At 38.5% G+C, this 26,267-nt stretch overlaps 2 protein-coding genes, 2 long non-coding RNA genes and 2 other non-coding genes across 7 annotated transcripts; 2 read left to right on the top strand and 4 right to left on the bottom strand.

The window, feature by feature from the left end:
- Positions 1-8,490: 8,490 nt before the first annotated feature.
- On the bottom strand, positions 8,491-10,323 carry LOC145739553 (uncharacterized). Its single transcript, XM_081994948.1, has 2 exons — positions 9,606-10,323; positions 8,491-9,425 (listed from the first exon to the last, which is right to left on the bottom strand). The coding sequence occupies exons 1-2, from the start codon at positions 10,321-10,323 to the stop codon at positions 8,491-8,493; spliced, it is 1,653 nt and encodes a 550-aa protein (XP_081851074.1).
- Positions 10,324-10,419: 96 nt separating this feature from the next.
- Positions 10,420-13,546, bottom strand: LOC145739509 (protein claret segregational-like). Of its 2 annotated transcripts, XM_081994907.1 has the most exons (3): positions 13,406-13,546; positions 12,426-13,324; positions 10,420-12,386 (listed from the first exon to the last, which is right to left on the bottom strand). In XM_081994907.1, exons 2-3 carry the CDS (start codon positions 12,971-12,973, stop codon positions 12,215-12,217), a joined length of 720 nt encoding a protein of 239 aa, XP_081851033.1. In that variant the 5' UTR covers positions 12,974-13,324; positions 13,406-13,546; the 3' UTR covers positions 10,420-12,214. The 2 variants fall into 2 exon arrangements, with proteins under 2 accessions (XP_081851033.1, XP_081851032.1); XM_081994906.1 differs by having other exon boundaries at positions 10,420-13,324.
- TRNAK-CUU (transfer RNA lysine (anticodon CUU)) lies at positions 12,152-12,224 on the bottom strand. Its single transcript has one exon. It is a non-coding gene; the product is annotated as a tRNA-Lys (tRNA).
- LOC145739511 (uncharacterized) lies at positions 13,329-13,523 on the top strand. Its single transcript, XR_014181061.1, has 2 exons — positions 13,329-13,370; positions 13,410-13,523. It is a non-coding gene; the product is annotated as an uncharacterized LOC145739511 (long non-coding RNA).
- Positions 13,547-13,571: 25 nt separating the features above from the next.
- Positions 13,572-13,644, top strand: TRNAK-CUU (transfer RNA lysine (anticodon CUU)). The gene has a single exon. It is a non-coding gene; the product is annotated as a tRNA-Lys (tRNA).
- A 144-nt stretch (positions 13,645-13,788) lies between these two features.
- LOC145739510 (uncharacterized) lies at positions 13,789-15,555 on the bottom strand. The gene is made up of 2 exons (XR_014181060.1): positions 14,746-15,555; positions 13,789-14,682 (listed from the first exon to the last, which is right to left on the bottom strand). It is a non-coding gene; the product is annotated as an uncharacterized LOC145739510 (long non-coding RNA).
- Between the last annotated feature and the right edge of the window lie 10,712 nt (positions 15,556-26,267).

Genomic DNA, 26,267 nt, shown 5'->3' with positions numbered 1-26,267 from the left:
GCTTTATCTACTTTTAATGATACCGAATCCAGAATCAACAATCAACTCGAAAGATTCCGGGAGAAAATCAATGAAGGCATTGCTTCAATAAATGAAATGGAAGAATGGTATCGAATGGTGGATACAAATAAACTGACAATTCACATTCTTAGTTCATATCAAGTGGTTTCCAATTACATAGATGAACTTTTGGACTATTATAAACGATTGTTAGATGTTCACTACCACAAAGATCACATATATGACTTAATATCTCCGACCCACATTGAAAAGATTATAGCAGCTGCGTCCAGAAAGATTCCTTCCAACATCGAAATAATATCCTATCCTGTGCTCCAGACCAGAGTGGAACACAGTGAAGAATTTATCCACGTCTATGGATATTTTGTGATGATAAACCACAACAAATTTATGCTAATCAGATCGACTCCAATTCCACTGAAGACAGAAAATAAGTCCTATTGGATCCTGGATATTCCAAACGAATTACTAGCAATCGACTATGATTCACAGTTGTACTTCCAAATTTCTGAATATGAGTTGAACAACAGTCTGAACATTGCGGAAAATGTCTTCGTATGTTCACCCACTACAACAAGAGGCATAGAGACTAGTCCAAATTGCGTAATATACCAAATATACCAGCGCGAAGAAAATACCTCATGCAAAATCACACAGCATTCCATATCATCAATAATATGGAAACAGTTACACACTCCAAACTCATGGTTAGCAATTACGCCTGAAAAAACTAAAATTGTCATTATTTGCGATGGAATCCGAAACGATGTGTCTCTAAATCAGACTGCTATTATAGAAACAACTCCAACTTGCCTCATTCAAACGAAGAAGAACATCCTAACGCCTAAGAGGTCAGACACTGTCACTGTCTTACAGGCATTCTCCAAACCTATACTACAAAATATATCATTATTCCCAGTTATGCACGGAAGAGAAACCACGCTAATTGACGAACCTGTAATTGACGCATCCAACAAGCTTAATGAAGTCAGGAGTGAAGAAATGAGTATCAAACGACAACTTGAAACCACGCATTGGGAGACAGTCAAAAAGCACTTTCTAATCACAAGCCTTAGTGGTACAGTGATAACTATACTTGTTGTTATCACACTTATGGTACTATTCGGGTTCTACAAACGACGACAAAGTAACAGCTCCAATACGAGAAGAGACAGAGATGCAGCAGATATTCTATTAAATACAATCAGAGCTGCCCAGCCACCCACAGAAGCGATTGTCCTCGAACCAGTATTTCCCCATGACGGCGCTGAACATTGATGGCATGGCAATAGACTGCCCAGAATGTCTAAATTCACATTTAGTCATAAAAATTGTATCAGTTTATATATTTCATAAACAACACAAAGGTAATTAACTAGGTTATTGCGGCTAATGCACCGCCAGCAGGTCACCGGGCAACCAGGTACCAAACGCAGCGTCAGCAGGAAAATCACCAAACCTTCGAATGTGGAGCACAGAACAATATTGGTCAGCACTTATTATTTTCATTTGTTTATAACGTTTGTAAATGTGTATAAATAGTTGTTAATTGTTAAATAAAACTCAGTATTAATCCAACAGCGGTTCTTACTCAACCTTCCAACCTAAACTACTATAAACTACCAAGTATCCTGAGCATTCTTCCTGAATTCCATTACAGGAATTTACACATAGCTTATAAAAAACAAAACTCAAAAAAGGTGCACGAAAACGGTCGTTCTACCAACCTTTCAAAATCGTAACAAATCGTTGTCAGTCATTCTGTAATCAAAACATTCAAAACAAGTTTATTTAGTAATAATTTTAAGTTACTACCCACAAACTGCGAAGAAAATACATATAAATCGTGATAAAAACACTTTATCAGTAGCCACAGCCCAAAAATCTGGTAAGTTGCATTCATAACCTCATTCAATGTCTCTACTAAACTTATTTACTTTGTAGCAAAATTCATTAAGAACACACTGGTTTTGCTTGCAAATATTTAATGAGGATGACCGAATCACCTATCTCAAGCCTCTTCATAACACTACCAAACGATTTCAAGTGATGAAAACAGTGGACAATGAAGATCTTTGAAGATAAGTTTCCTACTGTACAGGGACAACAACAAAGGGGCCAAATACTTCCTTCAAAAGTGGTGTGATTTAGTTTCAATGTGCTTAACTTCATGGACTATCATCAGCGAGGGTCTCCACCAGTGTTGCAACTAAAACTTAAAATGATTCAGTGTTGATATCTGACTTAAATCTCAAAATTTGATGTGCCTGTGAAATGTGAATAATCTTAAACTGGCTATAAAACCTCTGAGAAACCCCTTCCAAGAAGAGAATATGGACTTACATAGTCAAATTATCAGTCAGGTGACAAAACTTTTTGTATATGGGTAGGTATTGTCGAAAAACCAACTTTTCAATTGAGCTATCTACATGAGCTGTTCTATTCTAGGTTTAGGTATTAACATTATAATTGTGTTCTTTTTTCCACACACTCAATTGTTCCAAATAAAACTTTGTACACTGAACGTTTGTATTATTTATTTATTCACAGTTCAAGGTACAGTATACATTTTCTTCAAGTGAAAAGCTTAGGTACAATAGGTGGCAAAGAAAACTGGTCTTACCACATAAACAGTGATTGTTCCACAGATTGAGTGTGAGTGGGTGAACCTGTCACCATACAAGCTATGCTAAAAACAACTTTGTCTTACTAACCTAATGTTTGTTTGGATAATAGTGGAGTTCCAAATTAGCAAAGGTAGGTGAAATGTAGTGATTGAAAGTTTCTAAAGAGAAACAATTTGCTTCTAATTCAATACACCATTTCACAGGACATACTACCTTTACTAATCAAATGTGAACTCGAGTTACACATTACTTGCAAATAAACTATTTTTGGTTAGTAGACATTTTACAAGTAACCTTGTAGGTGAATGATGTTCAAGTTAACTAATGGAGCTAATTAAATATCAGTACTTACCTTACCCTGTAGAGATGGGAAAAAACATTGACAATCAGTTATAAAAAATGCCTTTTTATTAACATCATACAATGTAAAACCACTTAAACACTATGGTGTGTTGATAACACTACAAAACAGAAGGATACAATAATACTATCAGTTACATAGGTCACTAAATTGCACCACTTTTGAGGGAAGTATTTACCCTCTTTTGTGATCCCTGTATAGTAAAGCAACTTATCTTCAAACATCTGCAGGCCTTCCTAGTCCATTGTTTTTATCACTTTAAATCGTTTGGTAGTGTTATGAAGAGGCTTGAGATAGGTGATTCGGTCATCCTCATTAAATATTTGCAAGCAAAACCAGTGTTTTCTTAAAGAATTTTGCTACAAAGTAAATAAGTTTAGTAGAGACATTGAATGAGGTTATGAACGCAACTTACCAGATTTTTGGACTGTAGCTCCTGATAAAGTGTTTTTATCATGATTTATTTGTATTTTCTTCGCGGTATGTGGGTAGTAACTCAAAATTATTACTAAATAAACTTGTTTTGAATGTTTTGATTACAGAATGACTGACAACGATTTGTTATGATTTTGAAAGGTTGGTAGCACGACCGGATATAAACTTTCCTTAACGACCGCTTGGCGGGAGATTTAAAATTTCCGAATTTTAGATCCGTTTTTCGTCTTAATGGTCAAATCTACGGTATTGAAAAAAATACAAGTAGATAGCCGAAAATGTGCTCTACAACTTTTATCTAAAGCGTTTTTCCATTAAATGAACCGTACAGGCGCAAAAAAATCAAAACCATTTTCCCATGTTAATCTCCTATGTCCAGGGTGCTCTTGGACACCTGGTATATTTGGCTAAAAGTCATTCAAATGTCAAACAATGTTTTCAAAGAACAAGTTGGCTATGATAGAATGTCACATTCTTTTATTATTGTTTGACAGTGATTCGTCAAACTCAAATACATTATTTTTTTCTAGTAAGTTTTTTTGGATGCGTTACAAAGGTTTTGTTGTTATAACTTAGTAGAAGACAAGTTTCATTTTTGTTTTAAAATGGATCCTAATTGTAGGGGTAAGTAGTAAGTTTTTCACATAAAAATGTTTGATCATTTTGATACTTTTAAATATTAATATACTCAAAATGGAAATGCGTTTTTACGTCACATTAAGAGACAAAATTTTGCATGTTTTTTTTTTATGTTCCGCCCAATATCCCACGGGTTTGTTTAGTGTTTTGTTGAAGAAACTTACTTAATAAACTAATGCTAAACAGAAACCTTGCTCATATTTGCACATAAGTCTAAAATACGGGGTTAATTTTTTACTGACGTTTCAAAAGTTCAAAATGCTATACTTACCTATATTTTGTTCTGCTTACAGATGTGGACGAAAACTTTTTTTTATTATTAGTTACCAGGACCTTTTTGACATGGTTCAGAGTTTTTCCGATAAAAGTATTAATAGTAGATTCACTACTTTAGAAAATAAAATTTTAGAACTGACGAAAAATGAGCAACTCAGCAAGAACGAAAAAAGAAATTTATCAAGATTTAAATCAGATTTTGTAAAAAAATGGTTGGTTTCGTGTCGATCTAAAGACAGATTCATACAAACACATGCAAAATTGTTGAGTTTGCAAATTAAATTTTTCAAAAGAAGCAATCAAGTCAAACGAAAATCAAGCAATAAAGGTTGTTACGTACGAAATAGAGTTTTCGTCCGTTAACTCGTTTGATTTGTGTTTTTAATGTCCGTGGGCCTAGTTACACTAGTAGACCGATTCCGATCGCTTAAATCCTCCAATTGCACTTTGTGCACATTTTGTTGTAAATGTGGGTGCGTGACCTGATAAGTTATCAGGTGCCGTAGTCACGTGATTGGTTTCGATTTTTGTCAGGGAAGCGTCGGTTTGTGGTCGTGTTTCTTTGTGTCAGGTACCATGTTGTTACGTACGAAATAGAGTTTTCGTCCGTTAACTCGTTTGATTTGTGTTTTTAATGTACATGGGCCTAGTTACACTAGTAGACCGATTCCGATCGCTTAAATCCTCCAATTGCACTTTGTGCACATTTTGTTGTAAATGTGGGTGCGTGACCTGATAAGTTATCAGGTGCCGTAGTCACGTGATTGGTTTCGATTTTTGTCGGGGAAGCGTCGGTTTGTGGTCGTGTTTCTTTGTGTCAGGTGCCATGTGGCCTATTTAATCACCCCACTTTGTGATATCGGTCTCTTTACCACTACAGCACCCGAACTGCCGACATCTGATCTTTTTTCTGAGCGGTGTGGCGCGTGTGTGATTTTGAATTTTTAATCCGTGATCATCTGGCCGAATTACAGGTAAATTGGTTTTATTGTTAGTTCTTTTGAATTATTTTGTATCGGCCCAATTTTCCAACACAGCATTGTGTTCGGCCCAACCGGATATCCAGAGATTTTTCCAACCGGAGATTCAGGGACTTTTCCAACCGAGATTCAGAGACTTTTCTAGCCGGAGATTCAAAGACCTTTCCGACCGGAATATCAAGGGTTTTCCCGACCAAATAACATTTCGATCGGGGATTGAATCATCCTGACTGGGACTGCTTTGTCCAGAGTTTTCCGGACCAACCCACGTGTTGGAAAAGCCGACCACCGGCCACAGAGTCTCAAAAGGTCAGAATCGAACCACCACAATTCCTCACTTGATTTAGTTTTATTCAATTTTATTTTTATTTTTTAGTTTATATTATTTTGCTCTAAACAACTTCAACACTTGTCATCACCTCTGGTCACCTTTTTGGTTGCCGGAACAAGTGTTGAAGCTGTTTGTTCGTTTTCCCTGGTGTTCTGCTGTTTTCTGCCTTAGGTACCTGTCACCAGTCTCTGGACCCCATTTCCTACCTGGAAATCAGCGGTGGCCACTACTGACTACTGGGAAGAGGATACTGGAGGTTCCAGGACCCAAACATCGTCTTAAGAACTGGTAAGGGCAGTTAGAGACAGTTTGGCACTGGGAAAACTTTTCCTGTTTTTTTTAAATTTCAAATTTAACTTTTTTCTTTCATTTGTTTTAAATTCAACTCTCTTTTTGTTTTCAACCTTTTTTGTGGCAACTCTTGTAAATTTTGTAAATTCTGTAAATTGTAAATATTGTAGTTTGTTTGTTTTTAATTTGTAATATACACGTGTATGTAAGAATTGAGGGAAGAATAAAAACAAATTTTCCCGTACTAAACCAATTTAATGATTCTTCTTCCAATATACCACTCTCTCTGCTGGTGAAAATCAGAATGCTCTCCACTTTTCTTCAATCCCTTAACTAAACACCCTAAGAGCACCCGTCTCACAAGTATCATATTACATACTCCTATCTCTTATCTGTTACAATAATAATTCTAAGGACACTTAAAATAACTTAGCCTAGCAAATTCCCAAAGACGTCCTTTTACACCAATAAATATGTCGCCATCCAAGAGTGGTTGATAAAAGACGCCCTCAAGTACCACGAGCCCGTGTGAAGTTCTCACGGTGGGCTCGCCACCTTGATATGATTGCTAACACGGCCAACCTGACACGTAATTCGCTCTCGAATTACCAAGTCCTGTAACAACAGAAAAACCAGCAGGATCGTACGACAACTATTTAATCGATACAAGGGATGCCTGGTGCAATGAATGTGACAGAACAAGTTAATTCACCAAATAATAACAAATACAAAAAAAACGACAATAAATTCGAATAAATGTAAAACGGTACCAATAACGGTTCAACACAATAAAACTGTACCAAGTGCAAAGCGTTATGCTTTCAACACAATAAAACGGTACCAAGTGCAAAGCGTTATGCTTTCAACACAATAAAACGGTACCAATGTGCAAAGCGTTATGCTTTCAACACAATAAAACTGTACCAAGTGCAAAGCGTTATGCTTTCAACACAATAAAACTGTACCAAGTGCAAAGCGTTATGCGTTCAACACAATAAAACGGTACCAATGTGCAAAGCGTTATGCTTTCAACACAATAAAATGGTACCAAGTGCAAAGCGTTATGCTTTCAAAACAATAAAACTGTACCAAGTGCAAAGCGTTATGCTTTCAACACAATAAAACGGTACCAATGTGCAAAGCGTTATGCTTTCAACACAATAAAACTGTACCAAGTGCAAAGCGTTATGCTTTCAACACAATAAAACTGTACCAAGTGCAAAGCGTTATGCTTTCAACACAATAAAACGGTACCAATGTGCAAAGCGTTATGCTTTCAACACAATAAAACTGTACCAAGTGCAAAGCGTTATGCTTTCAACACAATAAAACGGTACCAATGTGCAAAGCGTTATGCTTTCAACACAATAAAACGGTACCAATGTGCAAAGCGGTATGCTTTCAACACAATAAAACGGTACCAAGTGCAAAGCGTTATGCTTTCAACACAATAAAACGGTACAAATGTGCAAAGCGTTATGCTTTCAACACAATAAAACGGTACCAAGTGCAAAGCGTTATGCTTTCAACACAATAAAACTGTACCAAGTGCAAAGCGTTATGCTTTCAACACAATAAAACGGTACCAATGTGCAAAGCGTTATGCTTTCAACACAATAAAATGGTACCAAGTGCAAAGCGTTATGCTTTCAACACAATAAAACTGTACCAAGTGCAAAGCGTTATGCTTTCAACACAATAAAACTGTACTGTCGCAAGCTAAAGTGCTTTTTATACTTTGAATTCTATTTTCTATTCGAATCTTTCATTCGGAAGGATCTGTATGATTTCAAAAGACCCTTGCCGTCCAATTTCGACAAGTGGCTATTGCCCGATGGACGATAGACACAGTCACCTATCGCAAATTGCTTATTGGACCTCCTTTTTTTTATCAAAAAGATTTTTGGCCAACTCTGCCTGTCGCTTCATACGATCATATGCCAGATTTCTGTCATTTAATAAATGTGTCGGAAGTAGTTTTAACGCAAGCGACTGTGTTAACGACTTGATATCGGGACTATTACTTTCGACCCCAGTCAACAAATAAACGGGCGAAAACCCAGTTGATTTTTGAACGCTTGTATTGAGTGAGGTTTACAGTTTATGAATTTTGTTCGGCCATTCTGACTTATTTTCGATTTCTGTCCTCAGTAAATTAATGACTGTCCCGACATACCGTTCTACCTGACCGTTCCCTCGAGGGGCGCTTTTAGCAACTAAGTGTTGTTGGATACCCAATTCTAAGAGTACCCCCTTTACCATTTTATCTGTAAAATTAGTACCTCGATCACAAATTAATTTTTTGGTGATTTTAGTAATGCCTCTACCTTGTTTGTCCCCGGTCTAATACCGCGTTCGAAAATTTCCTAACATAAATATCCTATTTGTTTTTCAAAAAAGTGACATTTGGCAATATTTAGAGAAAATCCCGCGGTTGTGAGACAACTTAATACTCTATTTAATTTATCTAAACCTTCTGTAATTGACAAAGATGGAATTAAAATGTCGTCTAAATAGACCATAGCATCCTTATCTTTTAAATCCCCTAAAGCTTTGCAAATTGTCCGCTGGAAAACGGCCGGTGCATTTGAAAGACCAAAAGGCATTCGCAGATATTCGTAATGCCCATCGGGTGTAACAAACGCAGTTTTTTTCTATGGAGGAGTGGGCTATCGGAATCTGATGAAACCCCGACGTCATGTCTAGAGTAGTAAAATATTTATGCTTCCCTAAGCGGTCTAGCTGATCATCAATCCTAGGCAACGGAAAACGGTCTTTAATAGTAATTTTATTAAGTGCGCGAAAATCGCAACACATTCGCGTGCTACCAGCCTTCTTATGGACCAGAACTATAGGACTAGCATAGGGAGAAGTACTTTCACGAATAATTTTGTTTTCCAATAGGTCCTTGATAATCAACTTGACTTTTTCGCGTTCCGAATGAGCCATTCGATAGGGTCGGTGATTAATTATTTTATCTTCTTTCAATTTCATTTCCAGTTCTGCAGTTGTTATTGGTGAAACGAAGGTACCAAGAAGGTTTTGTTCGTACCCTTTAAGGAGACGCAATAAATCACTTAGCTCTTGACCTTTTAAGGGTGTGTTTACAGTGTCCGGTGATACAGAAATGAGATTTACTGCTTTAGACATTGGCGACAGGTCATTTTCTAGGAACACACGCGTTCCACTATTGTCAGCATGGATTTGAATCCCGTTGTGTTTTAGTAAATCGCGTCCCAAGATACAATCCGGTTTTATAACCGATTTGTCCACAACAAAAAATTCAATTTCAAAAGCGGTACCGTCTTTCTCGACAGTTAAAGTCGTTTTATTGTTTGCGAATACCGTGGCCCCTCCAATACCATTTAAAGTTAGAAAGGCGGCTTCTAAATGACAGTCTAGTTGTTTGACAATGATTTTGGTAATCAAACTACATTCGGCTCCCGTGTCAATTAAGCAATTTACTGAGACATATTGAATTTTGAACGTAGTACAAAAATCACTATCTAATTCAATTGAAAAACAATTTACCTGTCACGAAGTAGAAGGGCGGTCTCGCTTTAATTGGTAACAGTCATTAATTTGATGTCCGATTTTATGGCAGTAAGTACAAGAAGGCCTGTTTTGACTTTTATCAAAATTACGATTACTCAAATCATCAGAATGATCGATCTTTTGTCGTTTCGTACAGTGGCGACTAATATGCCCAGGTTCGTTACACTTATAGCAAAGGTTCTGCCTGAATTTAGATTCAATTTTAGAATTAAATGGGTTGCTTTGTTTGAGTTTACTGAAATCGTTTAGCTTTGGTTTTTTGTAATTTCCCAAAAGAGATATGAGTTCCCCAATACTGTCAAATTTACTATTAAAAGCGGCAGTTTTTACTTGGACGTCAGTAATATCCCCGATAACAATTTCACGAATGTGCTCATCAGACATGTCAAACGGTAAAGCTTTAATTAATGACACTTTTTTTCTGGCATACTCACAGTAAGAGTCCGCTTGATCGCTGTTGTAGAGGCTAGCTTTTCGCAATTTGTCATTCAAGTTCCGTTTTGCTGGATATATGCTGCATAACTCCTCTTTAAAAACGGTCCAGGACTTGTTGGGGGGCTGCCAACTCGCAAACCAATCAGCTGCGTCACCTTTCAATCCGGAAGCACTTCTCACCACTAATTCATATTCTGACCAACCGAACATATTCCCGAGTTTATCCATTTCGATGCACCACGTATTCACATCACAATCATCCGAATGGGGATCAAAATTAGGAATTGACACAGGCGTGGACACGACACTTTTATTGTTTTGCTCTTGAAGAGATTTCACCGAATTTGCAAACAATTGCACAAATTCCTCCATGGTTTAAAGCACAGTATCACTTAATGTAGTTAGCTGGAGGGTGTAGTTGTTCTATCCCACTTCTGATGTAAGAATTGAGGGAAGAATAAAAACAAATTTTCCCGTACTAAACCAATTTAATGATTCTTCTTCCAATATACCACTCTCTCTGCTGGTGAAAATCAGAATGCTCTCCACTTTTCTTCAATCCCTTAACTAAACACCCTAAGAGCACCCGTCTCACAAGTATCATATTACATACTCCTATCTCTTATCTGTTACAATAATAATTCTAAGGACACTTAAAATAACTTAGCCTAGCAAATTCCCAAAGACGTCCTTTTACACCAATAAATATGTCGCCATCCAAGAGTGGTTGATAAAAGACGCCCTCAAGTACCACGAGCCCGTGTGAAGTTCTCACGGTGGGCTCGCCACCTTGATATGATTGCTAACATGTACATATACAACAAGTGGTTCGTTTGATTTCCTGCAGTATATCCAAGTGTGTTCATCTATAGCTAGTTATGAACTCATGCAATTAATCCACGACCTTGAGCTATCTAATTAAAAAATGTTGAAATCTCATTAACGTGAGGTTTCATCATAACAATGTGCCTATTTAATCACCCCACTTTGTGATATCGGTCTCTTTACCACTACAGCACTCGAACTGCCGACATCTGACTTTTTTCTGAGCGGTGTGGCGCGTGTGTGAATTTGAATTTTTAATCCGTAAACATCTGGCCGAATTACAGGTAAATTGGTTTTATTGTTAGTTCTTTTGAATTATTTTGTATCGGCCCAATTTTCCAACACAGTATTGTGTTCGGCCCAACCGGAGATTCAGGGACTTTTCCAACCGGAGATTCAGGGACTTTTCCAACCGGATATTCAGAGAATTTTCCAACCGGATATCCAGAGATTTTTCCAACCGGAGATTCAGGGACTTTTCCAACCGAGATTCAGAGACTTTTCTAGCCGGAGATTCAAAGACCTTTCCGACCGGAATTTCAAGGGTTTTCCCGACCGAATAACATTTCAATCGGGGACTGAATCAGCCTGACTGGGACTGCTTTGTCCAGAGTTTTCCGGATCAACCCACGTGTTGGAAAAGCCGACCACCGGCCACAGAGTCTCAAAAGGTCAGAATCGAACCACCACAATTCCTCACTTGATTCAGTTTTATTTAATTTTTATTTTTTTTTAGTTATATTAGTTTGCTCTAAACAACTTCAACACTTGTCATCACCTCTGGTCACCTTTTTGTTTGCCGGAACAAGTGTTGAAGCTGTTTGTTCGTTTTCCCTGGTGTTCTGCTGTTTTCTGCCTTAGGTACCTGTCACCAGTCTCTGGACCCCATTTCCTACCTGGAAATGAGCGGTGGCCACTACTGACTACTGGGAAGAGGATACTGGAGGTTCCAGGACCCAAACGTCGTCTTAAGAACTGGTAAGGGCAGTTAGAGACAGTTTGGCACTGGGAAAACTTTTCCTGTTTTTTTTTTAAAAATTTCAAATTTATCTTGATTTTTCATTTTATTTTAAATTCAACTTCAATTTTGTTTTCTTTTATTTTTCCTTGTTAATTCTTTCGATAATTTGTTTCTCGGCAACTTTTGTAAATTTTGTAAATTTTTGTAAAGTTGTAAATATTGTAGTTTTGTTTTTTAACTTGTAATATACACGTGTACATATACAACAAATAGTTCGTTTGATTTCCTGCAGTATGTCCAAGTGTGTTCATCTATAGCTAGTTATGAACTCATGCAATTAATCCACGACCTTGAGCTATCTAATTAAAGAATGTTGAAATCTCATTAACGTGAGGTTTCATCATAACAAATTGGCGCCCAACGTGGGGCACGAACCCACGACCCTGAGATTAAGAGTCTCATGCTCTACCGACTGAGCTAGCCGGGCCGCACCCTACAGAATACTCTAATATTCCCTTTCAAATCCTGGATCACATTATGCCAGATTCTTCTTTCAGACTCGAACCAGATGAGTTCTTGCTTCAAACCAATAATCTGATCTTCTAAGGCTTTGTTTTTCTTTATAGACTCACTCAGTTGGTCATTCAAACTGTGTATTTTTTCACAGGACTCTTTGGCGTCTTTCAACAGTTTTTCATTTTCAGTTTGCAATTGTTGTTTCCAATGCAAAGCATCAGTTTCAGCACCTAATTTTTCGTAAAGTTGTTGGTTTTGTTGAGTCAAACCTTTCACTTGAGCTCTCAATTCTTCAATTTCTAAAACATCTTGTTTCATAGTTTTCAGTGCATTTTGGCTAATTTGGTACTTTTCATTCAACTGAGTAAATCTAGCCTTATAGTCCCAATCAGGGATTTTTTTAAACACCTTGGGTTTTGATGCTCCATCTTCAGATTGACTACCCAAAGGTCGTTTTGTACCCACTGGTGGCTTGGTGGTTTTAAGGGTGGCTGTTGGGATGGCTGAGGCTGTTTTGATGGGTGCAGCCCTAGCACTCACATTAAGTTTGACCTTAGGTAAATTGTTTAATGGCTGCTGATCTGTGACAGTCGTTAAATCCGAGACAGAGCGCGAACGTCTTAAAGGGGCTCTCATAATTGCATTTTGACTTGTGGAAGCTCGAGCTGCCTGAGCTTCGGATAATAAAACTCTAAACTTGGGCAATTTAGAGTGTTGCATGTTAATTAATTAATATGAGGATAAAAAAACCCAAAATAACAATTATTACAATAAATAAAACTTGCACCACACACAACAGTTATCAACAAACCACCAAGCCACCAGTGGGTACAAAACGACCTTTGGGTAGTCAATCTGAAGATGGAGCATCAAAACCCAAGGTGTTTAAAAAAATCCCTGATTGGGACTATAAGGCTAGATTTACTCAGTTGAATGAAAAGTACCAAATTAGCCAAAATGCACTGAAAACTATGAAACAAGATGTTTTAGAAATTGAAGAATTGAGAGCTCAAGTGAAAGGTTTGACTCAACAAAACCAACAGCTTTACGAAAAATTAGGTGCTGAAACTGCTGCTTTGCATTGGAAACAACAATTGCAAACTGAAAATGAAAAACTGTTGAAAGACGCCAAAGAGTCCTGTGAAAAAATACACAGTTTGAATGACCAACTGAGTGAGTCTATAAAGAAAAACAAAGCCTTAGAAGATCAGATTATTGGTTTGAAGCAAGAACTCATCTGGTTCGAGTCTGAAAGACGAATCTGGCATAATGTGATCCAGGATTTGAAAGGGAATATTAGAGTATTCTGTAGGGTGCGGCCCGGCTAGCTCAGTCGGTAGAGCATGAGACTCTTAATCTCAGGGTCGTGGGTTCGTGCCCCACGTTGGGCGCCAATTTGTTATGATGAAACCTCACGTTAATGAGATTTCAACATTCTTTAATTAGATAGCTCAAGGTCGTGGATAAATTGCATGAGTTCATAACTAGCTATAGATGAACACACTTGGACATACTGCAGGAAATCAAACGAACTATTTGTTGTATATGTACACGTGTATATTACAAGTTAAAAAACAAAACTACAATATTTACAACTTTACAAAAATTTACAAAATTTACAAAAGTTGCCGAGAAACAAATTATCGAAAGAATTAACAAGGAAAAATAAAAGAAAACAAAATTGAAGTTGAATTTAAAATAAAATGAAAAATCAAGATAAATTTGAAATTTTTTAAAAAAAAACAGGAAAAGTTTTCCCAGTGCCAAACTGTCTCTAACTGCCCTTACCAGTTCTTAAGACGACGTTTGGGTCCTGGAACCTCCAGTATCCTCTTCCCAGTAGTCAGTAGTGGCCACCGCTGATTTCCAGGTAGGAAATGGGGTCCAGAGACTGGTGACAGGTACCTAAGGCAGAAAACAGCAGAACACCAGGGAAAACGAACAAACACCTTCAACACTTGTTCCGGCAACCAAAAAGGTGACCAGAGGTGATGACAAGTGTTGAAGTTGTTTAGAGCAAACTAATATAACTAAAAAAAAATAAAAATTAAATTAAATTAAATAAAACTGAATCAAGTGAGGAATTGTGGTGGTTCGATTCTGACCTTTTGAGACTCTGTGGCCGGTGGTCGGCTTTTCCAACACGTGGGTTGGTCCGGAAAACTCTGGACAAAGCAGTCCCAGTCAGGCTGATTCAGTCCCCGATTGAAATGTTATTCGGTCGGGAAAACCCTTGAAATTCCGGTCGGAAAGGTCTTTGAATCTCCGGCTAGAAAAGTCTCTGAATCTCGGTTGGAAAAGTCCCTGAATCTCCGGTTGGAAAAATCTCTGGATATCCGGTTGGAAAAATCTCTGAATATCCGGTTGGAAAAGTCCCTGAATCTCCGGTTGGAAAAGTCCCTGAATCTCCGGTTGGGCCGAACACAATACTGTGTTGGAAAATTGGGCCGATACAAAATAATTCAAAAGAACTAACAATAAAACCAATTTACCTGTAATTCGGCCAGATGTTTACGGATTAAAAATTCAAATTCACACACGCGCCACACCGCTCAGAAAAAAGTCAGATGTCGGCAGTTCGAGTGCTGTAGTGGTAAAGAGACCGATATCACAAAGTGGGGTGATTAAATAGGCACATGGCACCTGACACAAAGAAACACGACCACAAACGCTTCCCTGACAAAAATCGAAACCAATCACGTGACTACGGCACCTGATAACTTATCAGGTCACGCACCCACATTTACAACAAAATGTGCACAAAGTGCAATTGGAGGATTTAAGCGATCGGAATCGGTCTACTAGTGTAACTAGGCCCACGGACATTAAAAACACAAATCAAACGAGTTAACGGACAAAAACTCTATTTCGTACGTAACAAGGTCGACCTAAAGTATCTTTTGAAGATAGCAGTGATCGTTCCAAAAGAATGAAAACTAGTAATTTGCGAAATACATCTAGTGCAGTAGAACTCGCCTATGCAACGCAAATGAATTTTCGTGCCGAAGGAAACAATCAAGCTGCAAAAATACTCAAAGACATTACCAATACACCATCAAAAACTGACGAGTATTTCAACGCCTTAAAAAATCAAACAACAACTTATACTAAATTGAGTGCTGATGAGGCACTTTCTCTTCTAATAGAAGCAAAGTTAAGCAAGAGTCAATACAATTTAATCAGGCGTCAAGTCAAAGAAAAAAACTGTCATATTTATCCTTCCTATGATGAAATCCTTAAAGCAAAGAAGCGATGTTACCCTAACTCAATAATTGTCTCTTCGGATACTGTAGCCGAAGTTCCAATGCAGTCAATGCTGAATCATACTTGCAAAAGATTGCTTCAGTTACAAGAAGAAGTTATTGATAGGTTAAACTCCTGCTCAAACGTAAATTTAGTTTTAATATGTAAATGGGGCTTAGACGGTTCTTCAGGTCAATCGGAGTACAAACAAAAATTTGACAAAACTGGTAGTTCTGACTCTAGTATAGTATTGACATCATTAGTACCCATAAGGCTTATATATCGTACAGAAACCAATAAAAATAATCAAATAATTTGGCAAAATGTAAGAACATCATCGCCTCGTTTTTGTCGTCCTTTAAAATTACAGTTCATTCACGAAACAGCAGAGCTAATTAAACTAGAAAAAGAGTTTGTGGACCGTCAAATTAATAATATCGTTCCATTTACTTGTACCTCCAATGATGGTAACACAGCTCGTAGGTTCTTTGAAAATGTAGAAGTAGTATCAAATATAACCAAAATTGACAAACAATTAATTACAAAATTTCATGTAATATTGCAAACTTTATCGTCTGGATTTGACATCAATACAGATAGATTTAAGGAATATGCGTTAACAACTGCAAGCCTTTTTGTGACATTGTATCCTTGGTATGCCATGCCTCCAACTATACACAAAATTTTATTACATGGCTTTGAAGTTATTAAATCATTTTGCTTGCCAATAGGACAATTATCCGAGGAAGCACAAGAGGCACGCAACAAGGATATCAAGAAGTATAGAGCGGATTTTTCCAGAAAAACATCCAGAAAAGATAACATACGAGATATAATAAATCACCTTCTGGTTTCGTCAGATCCTTGCATCTCGAGTTTACATAAACTACCTATTAAAAAATTAAAATGTTTCCTTCCTGAAACTTTAGAGTTATTAGATACTCCAAAAGTAAATAATTCCACGGATACTAAGTTTTTAGAGTTAAGTAGTTTTGATGAAGAATAAAAATATCATTAGGTATGTTTTTTAATTAAAAAGATGTTTTTGATATTTTTAATGAATTATGTACGATATATAAGACCTTAAAATGAAATCATTAGACACATTGAACCGAATATTACCATTCAGCACTTTACTTTAACTAACAACTATTTATCTTTATGAAATAATTCTGTATATTATATTGTGCGACTATTAATTTCTTTAAAAACCTGCATAAATAATTCCATTGTGTCATTTATTAAAAATTCCTTAACTGTATTTAACTCTTTTAATTATTGCCTAGTTTTTTTAAAAATCGACCACTGTGCGCCGTACTTACACCGTGTCACAGACAGTCATACAGTAGTGAAGGGTCCGTAGCTAGTTTTCATAACCGTTACACGCTTTCCCCGTATCACCGAACAAGGTAACTTTCGTTTCATTAGGTATCCGTTACCGTAAGTATTTACTGTAAGTACAGAGAGCCGCAATACAGTGCATTTAGAGAAAACAGTTGTTTTAATTTTGTTTACTTCCCGAACCCTTTAGAACTTTTCTCCAGCTGTCTAAAGGCTACCCAGGTACCGTAAAATAGACCTTCAGCCACTATAAATAACGAAGGTGGCGCCCGAGGCAACGTAACCGAGGAAATCCGCTAGAAAAGCGCTACAATCTAACAAAATCATTCTTATAGCCAATAGGATTATCCAAAAATTCAATAATATACAGGTATTTCCAATTAATAAAAAAGCAAAGTTTGGTCTGTCACAATGTTATGAGATACCCTCTAACTACCCACATAGTGTACTTTGGTTTAAGTGTGGTTCCCGTAGATAAATCCCTACAACGTTTGTATTTACTATTTGTTGTTGTAAAATCAAGTAGAAACAATTTAAGGTTGGGTGCAAAATAAAACTAATCACTGTATAGGTGGAGCAATGAGAGAGTAGAGTTCCTTATCTCATTTATCTTGAGAAATACAAATAAATGATAAATACAAGTTTTACAGAATATTTATATTTTTTATAGTTTCAAATTACTTTCGGGTATACAGGTTCATAAAAGCGTGACGGTGACAGATAAAACTTTAGATTTTTTTAAAACAAAACCCCGTTTTTAAAACATTTTTTGATTCTTCATAAAATTCTAAAAGTTAATGTCATATCTAAACCTAATAGATCATCTAATTATTGACTGCATTGTCATTGTTTCTAAAAGCAGATTACTCATGTTTGGTACGAACGCTTTACAGGAACGACAAAAATTAGTTGTGCAAATCAACATGCAATAGATGTCCGACAGGGCGTTCATTTTTTAAAATTTATTTGTATTATTTCAGTTCAATTTCAATTTCAACTTTTATCTATACAGCCTGTACATAATTCGTTTTTCTTATAGGTTTTACGATACACTATGTCAAATTAATAAGTTTATGTTTTGCTGTAAGTAACGTATAAAATTAGAACAAGATTTAAAATGTGTATTCTTGTTCAATTGAATTGTCAACGACAATTTTCAGGTTTTAGTTTAGTTAACAAAAAACGGAGGTAATAGTAAATAAACATAAATAAATCGCAGACTATTAAAATGAGGTATTATGACTGTTACTTCATAAACGTTGAAGTGTTCCGTAAAAGCTATCAGAAAAAAGAATAATAGACAGATGAGTGTTTCGTTTTAAAAAGTCGAAATTTCTTCAACATATACAGGGTGTTTCAGGTTTTAATACGCAAACTTAGGCCACGTATTCTACGCCTAAAAATAGCTATAATTTGCTATATAAAATAAACTAAATTACAAAAAAGCTTTGTTACAGAAATACAGAGTGTTAAAAATTTCAATTTTATTCCACTTTTTTTCTGGTGCGCCATCGATTTTTTTTCTTAAAAATTCCAAATCCTTATTTGATTAAGAAACTTTTTTGTATTAATTATTTCTTCCGTATCTTTAACCGTTTTCAATAGTAATATGTAAGAGCGATAAGTTGACGAAACACTGTTGTCTATGGAGCTATTCACACGGGCGCGACCACCGATTTAGCAGCGCTACGGTGGCGGGTAGTGGTCGACTCTCGCCAAAACGCTCGACCGTTAAAAAACACGCCACCAATAGCAACACATGCTTTTAAATGCGAGTGTTCACACGAGACACCTCAGTGTCGCCACAGAAGCCCACAGAGATGGATGAGGAGGTAAATACAGACGATTTTATAGCTGCCGTTGAGCAATTTCCCGCTATTTGGGACACGTCGTCCAATAATTATAGTAGTAAAATAACTAAAAAAAATAGTTGGGAGCTCCTTATCGTAAAATTTTGCCCGAACTTTGCCGAAAGAACAAACGTGGAAAAAGCCAATATCGGTGAGTTTTTATTAAAGCACGTAATTTATTATATTTATTCGTATTTTACATTTTTCTTAAAACGTAAACATAATAATATGTTAAACTAAAATAACCACGGTAGGGTATACCTACATATTTTGAGAAACCATAAACGTAACTCTATATTCTCTATAGCTGCCAAGGTATCTGACCTTCGTTACTTAAAAAGTAATTTGCAAGCCTGTCGGGTATATCATTAATTTCTCTACCACCCCTTGTTGCATCAGGTACCATATCAACCATTCCTTCTACAGTTAATGTATGCTCAAAATTATAGCCATCACGTTCTCTAACAAAATTATGAAGAACACAAGAAGCTTGCACAATTTTTTCAGCAAGATCAATGGAAACGTTTAATGGTCGATGAAAAATTCGCCATTTATTAGCGAGAATTCCAAAAGAACATTCAATATATCGTCTTGCTCTTGACAGGCGATAATTAAAAACTCTTTTCTTGAATGTTAAAAAATTCCCTCCATAAGGGCGCATTAAAAAATTTGAAATTCCAAATCCTTCCTCACCAATTAGTACAAATGGATTGGCAATATGGGATCCTTTTAATAGTCTACTTTCTGGAATGTTCAGTTCATTGTTATTCAGTTTTTGAAAAAGTTTTGAGTTTTTGAAAATGTTACAGTCAGCTGACTTTCCATAAGCTCCTATGTCAACATATAAAAATTTATAGTTAGAGTCGCATACTGCTAACAAGATTAAGGAGAAAAAATGTTTACAATTATAATACAAAGAGCCGCTGTCCGTTGGCTTAACTATTCTTATATGTTTGCCGTCTATAGCGCCAAGGCAATTAGGAAAATGTGCACGTCTTTCAAACAAATTAGCTACTTTTAGCCAATCATCTTTGGACAGCGTGGGCATACAGATGCTTCTCATAACGTGCCAGATAGCTGAACAAACTTCACGTATAATCTCACTAATTGTACTAACCCCAATCCAATACTGAAAATGCAAATCAACCATTGAACAGCCGGTACCCAAATACCTGAAACAATATATATATTCATTCACATATACATTTCAGCATTGCAATTCCAAAGAAAATGGAAAAGTCTTCGGGACAGTTATATGAGAGAGGTGGCAAAAATGAAGAAAGAAAAATCTGGTAGTGGAGCTTCAGGCAGGAAGCAGTACATTTATTTTAACCAACTCAGCTTTCTACAGACCTCAATAAAAGAGACTACCTCCAGCATTTCAGAAAATCCGGTGGAAAGTGAAGGAAATGGCACAGAGAGAGAAATCATACTGGACGATATAGAAATATCAGAGCGCCCAGTCCCACTGCCGTCTAACGAAAAAATATTTCTTCAGCTGCAAAGACCGACGAAGATAAATTGTTTGTCGCCGTAGCAAACAAGATCATGAAAGAGAAACCAGAAACTTATGTTGAACAAGATGAAGACACTTTATTTATGTTGTCTTTAAAAGGGGAATTAAAAAAGATTCCTGATAATTGGAAGTTAGATGTGAAGTCCGAGATATTAGGCGTTTTTCAGAAATTTAGAAAAGCTCAACAGTTTCCTCTGCCGCCTCCAGAACATCATCTCCAGAACCACCAACATTTCATGCCGCCCCTTCCATTCACCTCTACCACGGTATACCCAATACGACACCACCCAACGCACACTTCTACAACAATCACCCCTTTACAAGCACCATCAAGTTTCTTTCCATTTTCCTCTACCACGGTACATCCAACACAACACCACTCAACTCGTACATCTACAACAATCGCCCCTTTACAATCACCGTCAAGTTTCTTTCCATTTACCTCTACCACGGTACACCCAACACAACACCACTCAACACACACCTCTACAACCAGCACACCTCTACAATCACCATCAAGTTGCCAAACGTTTTCTTCTGCTTTTTCTCCGCCCTCACCTCAATCCCAGTATTCATTCATAGATTTTTAAGATTAATTTAATTTGTTCATTTTAGAATGCAAAAAATTGTATTTTGATTTTGTTTCAATAAAGTAGCTAATAACTTTTGAATTAAATTTTACTTTTCTAACAAAACACTATTTGAACAAACATAAGCATTACCTTAAAGTTATTGCCAGTTTTTCTTCCACTGAAATGCATCGTCTCATAGTAGTATTTAGTCCACAAATTTCATTATATATTATAGATTTGAGTTCATGAAACGACTTTCTCGACATTCTAAAGTAGCCAAAAAATTTGTCGTCGTCTTGTTCCAAATCTTTGTACAACGTTGCAAACAATCCTTTTTCAAGTCGTTCACTTAGCAATGGATGGACCCAAAAATCTTCTTTTTTTTTGGGACGACGTTGACGCCTCCGAATTGTTAACAAAAGAAACAATGCTTCTGTTTTAATATCCATTATAAACCAAACTGAAGACTGACCTGACCCGAGGACTTGAACTGTTGATCGGTGGCGCGTTTATGACAGGCAAACGTTTGCAAAAAGTTGCACGCGCTTCTAAGTGGCGCCACTTAGAAGCGCTGCTGAGTGGTCCGTGTGAAATAGCTCTTAAGTGCATGTAAAATTGCCGTAAATCATGCATGAAGGGTGTTGTCCTAGAAACAGTTTGAGTAAATTTTAAGTTTATTTGACAAAAAGTGCCCGATCCGAAAGAGAGGGCACTTTATTAGGAAAATAACCATAACATGCATGAAAGCTGTTTCTTTAGCGAGGGCAACAAGTCTGAAGATTTTCTAAAATTTTACATGCACAAATCGTTATTTGCATACCTAGGCCGTGAAATGGTATTTTTTCACAGTTTTTGTCAGATCCATGAAGATGTAATAAAAAAAAATGATTTTTTTTGGACAAATGATATTGTAACATAGAAATTACACTAGGTACCGTTAACTTAAGTTGCCCCGGTCTCCCCCAGTACAATGTTTGTGTCAGCAATATTGGCGAATTGGGGTCATGATGTGAGTATAAATACTGTACCAAAAGCACGTACAGATTACTGATCTCTGGGTTAGTCTGGGTACGCCTATTGTGCAACTTAACGTGGAGCAGTAGGTGACCAAGTGCCACACCCTAGATCGGCCCTAGCAAAGGAAATAGTGTGGGCGCGCAGCTTAAGTTGCCGTTCCAGCTTACCTCCCTTTGTTAGGTTCTTCACGTATTTGCCGGCTCGGTGAATGCCCTCGGACCTAAGTCTAGGGTTCATTCACCACCGCTAAAGCGCTGCCCTCCGTGTATCATCAGCCTAGCCAGTTTCACATCATGCTCCCAGCCATCTTGACCATCTGGGGGTAAGATAACTATCTAGGCAATAAGGCACAACTACTTAAATAAAGTGGGTTACTTGTGGAATCCTCTGTGTTCTTTCCCCTTAACCAACCCTTAACGTGACATGGTGGAGGCGCCTCGTTTCATCCCCGTCTGCTAATCTCCAAATTGGTAGACACGCCCTCGCAGACGCAGCTAACGACGCAGGAAAAAGGGAATGAATAGAGGGTACAACTTGAGATCCGCAAAACCCGACAGCCCATTTGCACCAAGGCACAGAAGTTCAAGTGTTGGGAACATTCAGAATCAAAATACAGAGGGATCAGCGAGACATATCACCCTGACCTTGGTACGACAAAAAGACGCAACAGAGGCAGAAAAAAGAGACGAAAGACAAAGCGAAAACGAAGAATCAGAAAACGAAGAGAACGTAACGATACGTGAACAGACACACCCCCAAAGGATAATCAAGGAATTAGAAGCGCACACCGGAACAATGGCAAACATCACAATCTCCACAGTGGAAACAGGAGAAAAAACGCCCGCTTTGCCACAATTCATCAGCCTCCCGACATACAACCCTTGCACAGATTCAGCGCAATCATTCATAGCGACATACGACCGAATGGCCGTGGCCAACAATTGGAATGATGGCCTAAAAATTCTATACTTTCACTCCTTCTTGCAGGGGGCTGCAAATATATGGTACACAGAATACAAGGAAGGCCACCCTGACAGTAATTGGTCCCTCATATGTCAGACCTTCAAAAATGAATTCTGCGACGATAACAGTAGCCTACGACTACTTGCAAAGGTTCGAGAAAGAACACAGGGTCCCTTAGAACCCACGAAGAACTATTTCTACGATCTAAGGGTCCTTTATGAAGAATACAAGCGGGAAGTCGATTTCGGGGAATTCCAAGAGATTTTTCAAAACGGTTTGACGACCGAAACAAAGGCTAAGTACTACTGGCTCACGCATTTTCCCAATCAGCCACCTAGATCATTAAAAGAAATTAAATTGCTATGCATCACGATAGATAACGCCCCTACAGAACCACCCCCACGGCCCGCTACACCAACATTTCGGCCGCAGCGCCAAGCATACGATCACTCGGGCTTCAGAGAACCGGCACGGTACGAAAACCACCGCGCTTATGCAGGCGAAAGGACCCCGCCACCGCCCAGGAGAGAATACGACACAAGGCGCACACCCCCGCCTCAAAGGCGTTACCCTAGCACGAGGGCACGAGACAATAGGCCAGCATGCTATAGCTGCGGAAAAATTGGGCACTTTGCCACAGTCTGCAGAAGCATACCGCATCACCCAAACTTCGAAGGGTGGCAAAATTGAGTCCCGTCACCCTCTCCACTTGGGGGCCAACGCGCAAGAAAGTATTGACAATCAACGTTATTTTAAATGGATTCTTTATACCAGCAATAATAGACACAGGGGCCGAGCTGAACATAGTAAGCGATCGCCTAATAGAAAACAAGCAAAGAAGCACAAGACACTCCACCCTCCTGCTCACGGCAGGGGGCCAGAAAATCCCCAGCCTGGGGGAAACGAAAACATCACTAGAGATAGTAGGGAGCTACGTAGGAAAATGGGACATACGAGCTACTATACTAAGAAACCCACCCCAACCACTCATCTTGGGAATGGAATTTTTGGTGGATACAAAAGCGACAATCGACATGGCAAAGAAAACGTTAACCCTCGAAGAAGGGTTGACCATAAGTTTCAGCCACCAAGCAAAAAGCACAAGCAAACAAGACCCACGTTTACACCCGCAAAACAAATTATAACCAAAGCAAAGCAACCCAGCAAGCAAAAGCAGGAAAAAACAGGAAAAAGCAAGCAAATTCTCGTTTACCAGAGCCTAGCATACACGAGGTGCCCAGATCGATTTTCTCCTTCCCCAAGAACACGGCATGGGCATTTACAGTGTCCACGACACCCTGCAACGACGGGGGTATTGCTAGAGTAATCAGAAGCCACGCAGGGGTAGGAAAAATAAATGACTCCCACCTGGGAGAACTGAATTTCTTCTCAAAAAACGGCTGACAGATAGTTCAGATGACGGCCAAAGAGGAAAACGCCCATTCAGTCGCCATCGAACCGTTCAGAAGATGCTGCACGGCACTGAAACAATGGGCGAATCAACACGAGATTAGGAGCATCGCTTTACCAAGATTAAGCCAACGAGACGATCCCACAAGCTGGCTAACCAGCAAGGAAATACTAACAGACGCGTTTAGGGGCACTAACATAAAGATCTGGATATCGAAAGGAAAAGGAAAGAGGAAAACACGCGCCAGCAAAGCAAAAACAGGATGGGAAGTTTTACCTAACTACTTTGAGGAAATCCCGCCAGAACAAACTAAATTAAGGGCTGCGGAAGATGTGGTCATCATGCCTGGCGAAACAAGAACAATAACAACAGGACCGCAGAATACCCCAACAGAGGGAACACACGTGGTACCTAATGAAAACTGGTTAATCAGGAACCACCTGCTGGGCAACTACGGGCAAGACGGAGAGAGCCCCACGATAGAGCTCAAAAACGTCGGCCCAACGCCAAGAATAGTGTACAAAGGTACCACCATAGCAAAGATGGAAAAAGAAACAGCGTCCAGTCAAGTATTCTCGGTCCGCCAATCGAACGATGAAAAGGTGAACCTAGAGGACCATAAGCTCGAACACATACCAGAAGGACGCTTTAAAGAAAAGTTAAAGCAATTATTAGCGAGTTATGAAGACGTGTTCTGCAAATCACCTAAGTTCATGGGCAAAACAAACCTTATCGAACACAAGATAGAGGTAACTGAGAACAAACCAGTAAAATGCCGCCCGTACAGAGTCTCACAGAACGAAAGGGAAATAATAGATGCCCAGATACAGGAAATGTTAGACTGTGGGGTAATAAGACCCTGCCATTCACCCTGGGCAAGCCCGGTAGTCCTAGTTAAGAAAAAGGATGGTTCCACCAGATTCTGTGTGGATTACAAGAGAACCATTAACCCGGTGACAAAGAAATCCTGCTACCCCCTACCGCAGATAGATGATATATTGACCTATCTAGGAAACGCCAGATATTTCACGACACTGGACATGTTCTCGGGGTACTGGCAGATTCCGATCGAAGAATCTTCAAAGCAATATACGGCTTTCACAGCACAAGGCCATGGCTCGTATGAGTTCAATGTACTAAGCTTCGGACTCTGCAACGCCCCAGCCACCTTCCAGCAGCTAGCAGACAAAGTTTTTAGAGATCTTAAGTGGAGAGAAATACTGATATATTTAGACGACATAATAATATTCTCCGAAAACCTAGAGGATCACATCAAGAAGCTGGAAAAAGTATTCACAAGAATGAGAGAAGCTAACCTCACGCTTAAACCCAGCAAATGCGAGTATCTGCAGGAACAAGTAAGAATACTGGGCTATACAGTAAGCGGGGAAGGCATATACCCCGAAGAAGGGAAGTTAGCAGGGATTAAAGAATTCCCGACGCCGAAGAAAACGAAAGAACTTCAAAGTTTCCTGGGCTTGTGCAATTTTTACAGGAAATTCATAAAAAATTATTCAGTGTTGGCACGGCCCCTGCATGAGGCCACAAAGAAAAACAAATTTCATTGGGGTACAGAACAAGAAAAGGCATTTCAGGAACTGAAAGAACGGCTGACAACAGCCCCGGTGTTGAAACACTACAACCCTAACATCGGGTGCACACTCCACACAGACGCATGTACAGAGGGCATTGGGGCGATACTATTGCAGGAAGGAGATGACAAGCAAAACCACCCCATAGCATACATAAGCAGATCACTATCTAAAGCTGAGAGAAACTACTCTATAAGTGAACTAGAACTGCTGGCCGCTGTATGGGGGATGACGTACTTGAGACATCTCATTTACGGAAGACCGGTGGTAATAGTCACCGACCACCATGCACTCTGTTGGATACATAACATAAAAGACCACTCCAGGCGGTTAGCACGGTGGGCACTAAAACTAGCCGAGTTCGACTACTCGGTGGTATACAAGAAAGGCAGCAAGCATCAAGACGCAGACTGCCTATCGCGCAACCCCGCTCTACATATAGATAACATGGAAATCGAGGAGTTAGATGACGTACCCACCTTCACCATCTCGACAGTAAAGATAGACGA

This window comes from Ips typographus, unplaced genomic scaffold (assembly GCF_016097725.1).
Source record: "Ips typographus isolate SLU unplaced genomic scaffold, UJ_Ityp_2.0 IpsContig33, whole genome shotgun sequence".
In the NCBI taxonomy this organism is placed as follows: Eukaryota; Metazoa; Arthropoda; class Insecta; order Coleoptera; family Curculionidae; genus Ips; species Ips typographus.
This window is presented reverse-complemented; position numbering and strand designations above follow the sequence as displayed.

Bases quoted from the DNA above. Each gene is read 5' to 3' on its own strand.
- LOC145739553 (XM_081994948.1), bottom strand. From the start codon at position 10,323: ATGGAGGAATTTGTGCAATTGTTTGCAAATTCGGTGAAATCTCTTCAA. The intron at 9,426-9,605 runs GTAATTTTGATA...AATATGTCTCAG, and splicing joins TTCTGATGATTTGAGTAATC to TAAATTGCTTAATTGACACG.
- LOC145739509 (XM_081994906.1), bottom strand. From the start codon at position 12,973: ATGCAACACTCTAAATTGCCCAAGTTTAGAGTTTTATTATCCGAAGCT.